At 41.3% G+C, this 9332-nt stretch overlaps 1 protein-coding gene and 1 long non-coding RNA gene across 2 annotated transcripts in view; both read left to right on the forward strand.

Annotated features, from left to right (window-relative positions):
* Positions 1 to 1597, forward strand: part of LOC139754895 (uncharacterized) — a 37716-nt gene extending 36119 nt beyond the window's left edge. Inside the window, exons 10-11 of the mRNA XM_071672722.1 lie at positions 675 to 792; positions 1462 to 1597. Of these exons, the coding sequence (XP_071528823.1) occupies positions 675 to 790 (116 nt within the window). The 3' untranslated portion in view covers positions 791 to 792; positions 1462 to 1597. The remainder of the gene's footprint in view (positions 1 to 674; positions 793 to 1461) is intronic.
* Positions 1598 to 1653: 56 nt separating this feature from the next.
* Positions 1654 to 3728, forward strand: LOC139754896 (uncharacterized). Its single transcript, XR_011713966.1, has 3 exons — positions 1654 to 2061; positions 3169 to 3316; positions 3644 to 3728. It is a non-coding gene; the product is annotated as an uncharacterized lncRNA (long non-coding RNA).
* Positions 3729 to 9332: the final 5604 nt, after the last annotated feature.

Consider the following 9332-nt stretch of genomic DNA (forward strand, 5'->3'; position numbering starts at 1 on the left):
TATGTATATGTATGTATATGTGCGTGTCTGGGCGGTTATGTATATATATATATGTATATGAGTGGTTGGGCCATTCTTCGTCTATTTCCTTGCGATATATATATATATATATATATATATATATATATATATATATATATATATATATATATATATATATATATATATATATATACGGATATTGTTGCGTCCTTACCAGCTCGTTTCACCATGAATTATCAGGTCTAAAAATAAATTTTGCTCCGGAGATAGTTTACAAGACGAACATCTGTTCTTTGATGAGGTTACGTAAGGAACAGAACGTGTGATACCATCTGAGTTTCTGATATAAACCATCTTACTGTACTCACTACCAAGTTCTTAACGCTTGAGAATCTGCAGCTACATAAATCAAATCCACCTACCAACTACACGGTGATTTAACCATAGAAATGATCTCATCCTCGCCATCTTATCACATACTGTACCCTCCACCATTTCAAGGTATGCCTCACACTCTGTCTAAAATACTAAAGATACCCATAAAATCGCCATCTTAAGGGACGTCATCCAAATACCCTATTGAGTATACCCTCTACTGCTCATTTTCTATGAGGAGGCTTTACCGTAAGAGATATGCAGCATGACCTTCTTATCCATAGGGACGAGTCTAACAAACTTATGGATGCTTGCAGGTACGGCCAGCACAGCGTCGATGACAGACTGTTACACGTACACCTCGCCGTACACCCAGTACCAGTCCACGTACCCAGCCTATGGCTATGGCACCGGAGGACTCCTCAGTAAGTAACTGTGAGTATTGGTGTAATGCTATTCTTTAGTTCCTTATGTTGCCGCTAGTGTTCCCTCAAAGTGTCGGCGGAGCAAAGTACCTGGCTGGCCCAATCTTGGTTTGTTTTATCCTCTTCATCATACAGTTTAGGTGTAGCTAGATGTCATTATAAGTGATTCAAAGTGTAGCTATTGGAGTTTGATACACAGAAAGTGCACAAAAATCCTCATAGATATCTATCTTTGTTATAGGTATCAGATTACTCCTGTTCTCAAGCGCGTTTGCGAGTGAAGCTTGTGGCGTTATAAAAGGTTCACTCTTTATGCTTCGGTTCGCATTTGTCACGCAAGTGTTAAGATCTGGACACTTACGCACTTGACAATGTCACAAGCCATAGCAGATAGCGTAAAACATGTTATACCGATTATCATCTGAAGAAGTGTAGATTTTCCAGCCGAATCAAATCTGTGTTGCATTTTCTGATGTGTCGTAAGCGTCTGTTCTTTCTTGTCTAATCATTATGTCTCTAGTGTTTTTTCGTATCATATCTGTCTTAGCAAGACGTGTTCGATCACATGAAATGTGTTTCAAATTCGCGTCAAAGTCCTGCTAAATTCGATGATATTCTATTCTTTTTATTCACACTATTACCAAGCTGTATCCTGAAGATGGTAATTTCCTGTCCATAGACGTTGGCCAGAGTTGCAGCTCCGCTGACGGTGGTAGCAACAGCAGTGGTGGACACAACAACAGCATCAGCAATGCTGACCATAACAACATCGCCAGTAACAGCAGTGACCTCAGTGATCCTGGTGTTCGCCTGAGGGTGCTGCAGTCGTCCCTTGGTTCCTCCTCAGCGTGCCTAAGGCAAGACTTCGGCACGTAGCGCCAGCTGGGCCTCCGCCACTCACCAGATAGGCAGAAGTCTGACTTGCTAAGACTACAGGCCTCTTTATTACACCTCCTGTGCCTGGATTATCACGCAGTATATTGACTGAATGCAGGGTGAGGAGGACGTAAGGACAGAATATGAGAGGAAGGATACCAGCACAACACTTTGTCTCCGTCCCTTGCTGGGTGGAGAGACAATTATTTCTAACCGAGTGTTTGTCAAGTAGCAAGGAAGGATTCCTGGATAGGACACCACTGAACCATGACTCTCACGTCAGAGAGCTTCTGTGAGCCAGGACTCCCTCGGATCCTTCCTTCATCGAGAATGAACTTCATGAAAAACCTACGTTTGCTCATGGACACATCATCCTGTGATCTTCTTAGTGTGTGCAAAGGAGGTAAGAGAAAATTGTTGAAACACACACACACACACACACACACACACACACACACACAGAGGCTTCCATTGTGCAGTGGCTAGCGTTATTGACCCTGAGTCAGAACAGCCTCGCCCAGGGCTAAGCCATCATATGTTCGAATCCTGGGCACGGTAGTCGGCCCTCACCCAACACAAGTGTTCGTCCACCCCTCGGCAATAGTCGATAAATGTTTACTTGGCTTAGGCTGGTGTGTGTGTTTGTCTGCGTGTGTGTGTGCGTGAGTGTGTACATACCGTATAGAAACACGCACACACAGAAGTAAACCCACAGCACATATATACAAGGGTGAGAGACGGAATATTACGGATGTAAAACTCTTTCCCCTGTAACAAACACATGAAAAGTAATCACACACACACACACTCACATTTCTCTCCACTATGGGTGCAGTTAGCTCTCCTCCTGTCATAGAAAATGATTCTCTCTCTCTCTCTCTCTCTCTCTCTCTCTCTCTCTCTCTCTCTCTCTCACCCGGGGAACATAACAACGGTACTTCCAGCCGTTCAGTGACCAAATATCACTGTCAAATATCACTCTTTTGGTCTACGCAGCTATCTTTTTCCTTTCTGCCTCAACCACACTTGGCCAGCTGGCATTCACTCCACAAATTACTACAATCTCTCCAACTCAAATACAGCACTTTCAAAACACCAACCTCGTGCGACTCGTTCTTCGTAACCCCAGATAACCCCGCTGCAATCGTTACCTACTTGCCCTGCCTTTTGCCAGTGGTTTGTCCTCATTACTCTCTCTCTCTCTCTCTCTCTCTCTGGCTTCAAAAATGTCGAAAAATATCAGACCTATGAACGCTTATGGAATAACCATCCCAATAATACATTTATGATGTGTTATGTTTTCAAGTTAAAATACAAATCTAAGGATGATATCTTAAAGTTGCTGTAGGAAGATGAAGTAAGAAGCCTATGAACTCAATAGTAGTTTGAAGAACTGAAAATAATCACAGCATTTCGAAATCATCAACTCCATATCTCTGTCAGTATAGATGACAATATACACGTTCATACATCGTCCACTACATTCTAATCGAGTGTCTTTACTTTACAGGGAGATGTGGCTCACGTCTATATAAAAACTGGAACCTTGGAATTGTTTCGGCATCAAAATGTGTGCTAACTAGCAAGATATTGCCCAAATGGCACCAGAACTCACACTTCCTGGGTATAACCTTGTGGGCGTTAATTCTATTACGTAGGTAAGTGATGCTTAATTCATATATATTCATGAGCCACAGATTTCGTTCTCCTAGGCTAAAGTAAATATTACACAACGTATTGGTCATGGGAATATGAAAAACGGTATTTCAGAATATCGTAGTCTGTCTTATATCTACAAGAAACAGGCGTTCAGTTCAGTTTAAATTACGCATATGGCAAATATTGAATGATTATATATTAGCTAATTTTGGTACATCTGCGGTGCATGTTAACTTACACAGTAGTTATGTATATATATATATATATATATATCAGACAAAGCAACTAGTATTAGCATTAGTAGATGTAATTTTCTTTTCTTTCAGATTATCATGAGCTCACTGAAGTAGACATGTTGCTGAAAATCAAGGTTGCATCTGTTTACTAGAAACATAATAAAGGAAATGAAATCCTCTGCATCCTTATTTCTTCCTTAAGGACGCTGTAAGTGCACGAATATGCAAACTCAGTAAATCCCTTACCATACAATAAGCACGCGTAAGCGTTAGGTATCAACACGTCCATCCAGTCACGAAGATACTGGAAATACCGCAGCATTTCAAAGGGTCTTCTATACTTGATATCACGGTAACATACAACTATGTTTCATGCATGTCTCTTTCGCCATACTCAGCCCTGAGGTCTTACGGAGAATCCGGCCACAGGATTGATGTGTGTGAAGTATAGTTCATTTCCAGACGTGTCGCCATTGTTTCTCCGTTTGAGCTTGGCCTTTCTATCACCACCCACCTACTCCCACACCCACAGTATGGCAACAGTCACCTTCATTGTCCATCACCGCCTGTCTTCTCTTCCCTTCCACACGCCTCCAGCCTGGATTTATGATTACCGCAGCCCAGAAATCACCGACTGTCATCTCCCTCCGGCTCACACAAAGCCTGGCAACAATGTTACCATCACCAACCACCGTCAACTCCTTCCCATTCTCAAGGCGGCTTGATGCCAATGTACCTATCTCCAGGGATCAGTTTTGACGACCTGCCGCCTCTCCCTGCCTGCCTTTTGGTGCTTGCGTGTGACGGTCAACGCCTCATTGTCACCGAACATTCTGTTAGAATATCAATCAGCTACAGGACGCGCAAGCGAGATGATGAATTCTGTCATTTGCTGTAGTGTCTGCCACACTGCTGTGTTATTCGTCCTCTATCGTGACATCGGACGATGGAACATATTTTCTTTCTAGGTTCTTTATATAATGATCACAGTAAGAAGAGTTCATATCATGAATACTGTATTGTAGTCCATTTCCTTATCTTTTTGCCTCGTAAGCTTTCGGAGATGTATTATGCAAATACTGAGAGAGATATCGAAGCGAGCGTATTCCAGTCTCCGTACGGCCTATCCATGGTATTGCTTTAGATATCCACTGTTTGGTTAAACCGCTAAGTGAGATAAACCTATGTTGGAATATAACGCTGGAAGATGCTATAACAAGTCCAACCTTCTCTACTTTCGACACATGTTTAATCTTCATGTCACCCTGTCGGCCAGATAAGGTCGCATAACTAACTGCCATTTAACAGAATTACGCTGCTGTGATTTCCATAGAAATACACTAAAATCATTCATATTTAAGAGACTATACACCAAAGCAAAATTCCTGGTACATCATTTTGCATGTTAACCCCAACGATAAGGCTAATGTTGCTCTGGCATGTCCGTTGAGACCAAGATCATGACGTATAGTCGACACAAAGGACCCTAAACCGTTGTCTGCACATAATAAGAGTGGCCCCAGAGTGATAGGGAAATGGTTGAAGCACTGCCGTGTTTCCGTCGTGTCCAGCTTAGGAACAAAGGAACCCAACAGACTTGTTGTAAGGATGGCACGATAAAATGCAGCAGACACCTCACCCATTAACACAGAGGGTTATGACGCGGTACACGAGGGAGTTGTCGGTGTCATGCAGAGTCGGGCCTGACATATCTTCCTGAGGCTTGTACACACTGGGTTTACAAGACCCCGTGAGTCCGGCTTGTTGGCTTGCTATGGCCAGAGGTGTCCCTTGTATTTTGATGCTAAGCGTCCCGTGGAAGCAAACTAGTATTACAGATACTGAAGTTAGTGCCATTGATCTGCAGATTCACATTTCAGATGTCAAAATGAGCTGCCTGTGTCACAGTATTACTACCTCCAAATGGCTTCGGACATACAATCATTAACTAATTATCCTATGTTTACGTTATCATACTGGCCTTCAGATCAATGTAAGGACCAGACATATAGCCCGGCACTGGGCAGATCTACATCAACTGAAATGTATTCATGACTGGATTAGGTTAATTGAATATTTCATGATTATCATCAGATCCTCTTTCATGAGCATGGTCAACATAACATTTGGCGTTATAGACTAACGACGAGGCCTCCTATAATCTGCTGCATAAACGTCGCCCACATCTTCCTCTCATCTGTGGACATTCTCCTTACCAGGGCCATTTGTTGCTCTGATGAGCTGTTTATCCTGAGAGTCAGTGTTCACTGGTGAGTAAGAAGTTGTCCAAGTGATAACCATCTACGAAGGGAGTATGTGGTTATATGAGGAGCAAATTATCTATCCAGGGAGTATAAGGTCATACAAAGAACAATCATCTATTCAGGGAGTATAAGGTTATTCGAGGAACAACTGTCTATCTAATTATCTGTCTAATTATCTAAAAAGCAATTAAGTTATCTGGAGAGGACTTTAACCAAGAAAGTAACCAAGTTCAGAGAGTCATTAGGTATCTGAGGGTAAATAGCAGTTGATGAGGTACTGGCCTACGTGGAGATAGCAAAAAATCCACGAAGTAAGGATTTGATAGAGATTCAAGTTGATATTCATGGAGCAACTAGTTATCTGAAGAGTGTTCGCATTACCAAAGAACAACAGCTCTTGATTCGGGATATAATGACTCACTGGAGAGGGATCAATCATTACCAGAGGTGTCGTTTATCAGGGAAACCTAGCCTAAGCAATCAGGTAATGACGAGTTCAAGTTGAACTTATGACCCACACAGGTCACGACAGGTCATCTGGAAAGTGGGCAGTTGGTTTCTAACTGGCACAAGAACTACCAGAGTTTGCAGACTCCTCACATGGGTGTTGACCACTTATGTGAACTGATGAGATAAGGGAATTTTTTAAGAATGAAGAACTTTGGGCTTCCACACAAAGAAACGAGGTCAGAACTATAGGTTCCTTTGGATTACTTCTCATTTTGGATTCATCCCCATGAGCATTTTGAAAAGACAGTCAAACCTTAACGAGAGGGTTAAAAACTAAGTTTTGAAGTCTATTTGATTAGAAATATCTTCGGAAACCTATCAGTTATAACAATGACCACTCATATGGTAAACACAAGACCAGAACTAGACACTATGATAATGTGAAACCAGGCTTTAAAGTGGAGAAATACATATCACTTAAGTAATGTTTGCACCTAAATAGGCAAAAGCCAGTGTTTATCAATTTCATGATGAATCAGATATGCACACGTAAGAACACTGTATGATGGAGTGAACCTAAATCATCGTATTCAGACCTGCAAACCATGGCAACGATTTCACACAGTGTATTTGGATCTGTGTTTACGACTGAAGATACAACGCATGTGCCAGACTCAGTCCCATTGCCAAGAAGGGAAAACGTTTGGCAACGTATTGAATTAGAAGATACAGAAATACTGTCAGCACTAAAAGAATAAGGTTTATCCAAGGACACTGAAAAGGCGACAGAATGAAATAATTAAACCCTCTGCAGCTATTTTCATTAATTCACTTACTACAGGAAATATTCCAAAGGAATTAAGATTTGCTTATGTAAAACGGATATTCAAAAAAGGTAATGTATCACTGCCCGGAGATTATCGTCCGATTAACTCATCGTCTGCATTTGGTAAACTTATGGCAACCATCAGTAGGGATAAGATGGTAACCATTTAGAGAACCATCATCAAACAATAGATTCTTAACGTAGTTTTAGACGAAATTTCTCATGTTTAATAAATCTGCTTATTTCCTTTACCATATAATCACGTACAATGAAAGTAAAGCAATTGATGTCATCTATTGAGATTTTCAAAAAGTATCTGATAAACTACTAACAAAAATTGTCGCAGGGTATAGATGAGTTGTACTGTGATGGTTGGGAAACTGGATGACTCGCCGTAAACAAAGGGTAATGATTAATGGACAGGCATATGAAAAGTTAGACGTAACAAGTGGTGTGCCACTGGGATATCTTATGAAAACACATTCTTTGGATTCATTGATATGGTTTTCGAATTCAAGTCTAGGGAAATTATCCTCACTCTTTACAGTTCTTGAACGTTGGGTTCAGTTTTGGTAACCTTGCTTGAGGAAAAGATATAGACAGAATGAAGAGCGTACAGGTCAGCTACCAAGATGATCTCCGGACTGAGAAAGAAATCTTACAACAGTTAACTTAAGCCGATTTAAGGAGCTGAAGAAAAGGTCGTGATTTCACTTGTGATAATGGATATGCACCCGTGGGCAAATGTTTTCCCTCGAATGTGGTGAGGAACCTTTCCTTCAACAAGATTTGTATGGAATGATATATAGTTACAGTAGTTGAGAGCAGTACCATAGATACATTTAAGCATAGACTTGATATATATTTCACTTCAGATCCACGAATGACATTATTTGCCCCTCCTTATCTCCGTGAAAAGTTGCTATTTGAATTTCTTTACATTCATTTGTATCCTGTCTGCCACCACGAGCACCATCCCAGGTACACACTATACCCAAACCAGGATACGCTAAGCAAAGAAAAGTCCATGAAGACATGTGCGTTGCATCTAGTAATTACTAAATTACGATTATTGGTCGATTTTGCTGTATGTTACAAGACTGCATAACAAAATAGAAATATATGTATCGCATTTCTGTTTTTACAGCCAAGATAATACTTTCATTTGATAAAGTCCAGTGTCACATATCAACAGCACCTGATACAATAACCTGTGGTTATGGACCAACACCAACTACCTTCATAACACTCTCACCTGTTTGTATACGTTATGTAACCAACTCCGCACATGACTACGACCCCCTCATGTGGCGCTTATATTGAGAGTTAACAGTACACAGGTGATTATGCAGCGCAAAATCGATCCGATCTCCCGAAGAATTAGCATGGACATGCAGCATGTATACTTTCCTACAATTTTCCAATGACTATAATGCCCCATGAAATATGAAAGCAGCGAGCGTGAAGTGTAGTGGCAGTGTGTGGCACGGTACATCATCTTCTCTGTGGTCTGGTCAGTGACATATGAACGGCCAGGGAATGGTTTTGGTCGAGGATTGGCTGTTATGACACCCTCTTCTTTCCTCGAACAGAAGTCTGGTGGAATTCTCTTTTTTCTTTTGCCTTCCCCACTTCATATAACCTTTCGTTCTTCAAGAGCTAGGTGTACAGACACCTACGGAGCCCTAATCAGTCTTTACTTTCTTTTCCGTCACTCGAGATGTCCTTGACTATAAAAAAAAGAAAATTGATTCCGCACCAAGACAACCGAGCACACGATCAAGCTTCCCATTACCGACAATACAAACGGACAAAGTTTATTTCAACGTGAGAGATCATCATCACTCGTTGACCACGAACAATATCTTCATCACTGCTCTTGGTCTGTTGACTCCACTAGCTTCCGTTAAACATAGCAAAAACACATTACATTCGAGAAGGGAAAGAAGGAAATCTCCAGGGGTAATAATAGTAGACCTATGCTCAGTTGGTAAGTTAATGATTGTAAAAGGAAATGACCCCAGATTACATAATGTTCCTTCAACCACTCATTATCTTGTTGGTGGCAAGTGGTCTTCTCAACAGCGCCACGTTAACTGTCTCTCCTGGATCGTTCAGGTGAGAGGGTGGTTGATGTAGATAGCGATAACCTTACCCTTTGTGTGGAATAGGAGAATCACCTACCACATGGTGAACGATTACTACACCCACGATCCAGGAGATGATAAGACGCTGACAC

Source organism: Panulirus ornatus, chromosome 18, assembly GCF_036320965.1.
Source record: "Panulirus ornatus isolate Po-2019 chromosome 18, ASM3632096v1, whole genome shotgun sequence".
Taxonomy (NCBI): Eukaryota; Metazoa; Arthropoda; class Malacostraca; order Decapoda; family Palinuridae; genus Panulirus; species Panulirus ornatus.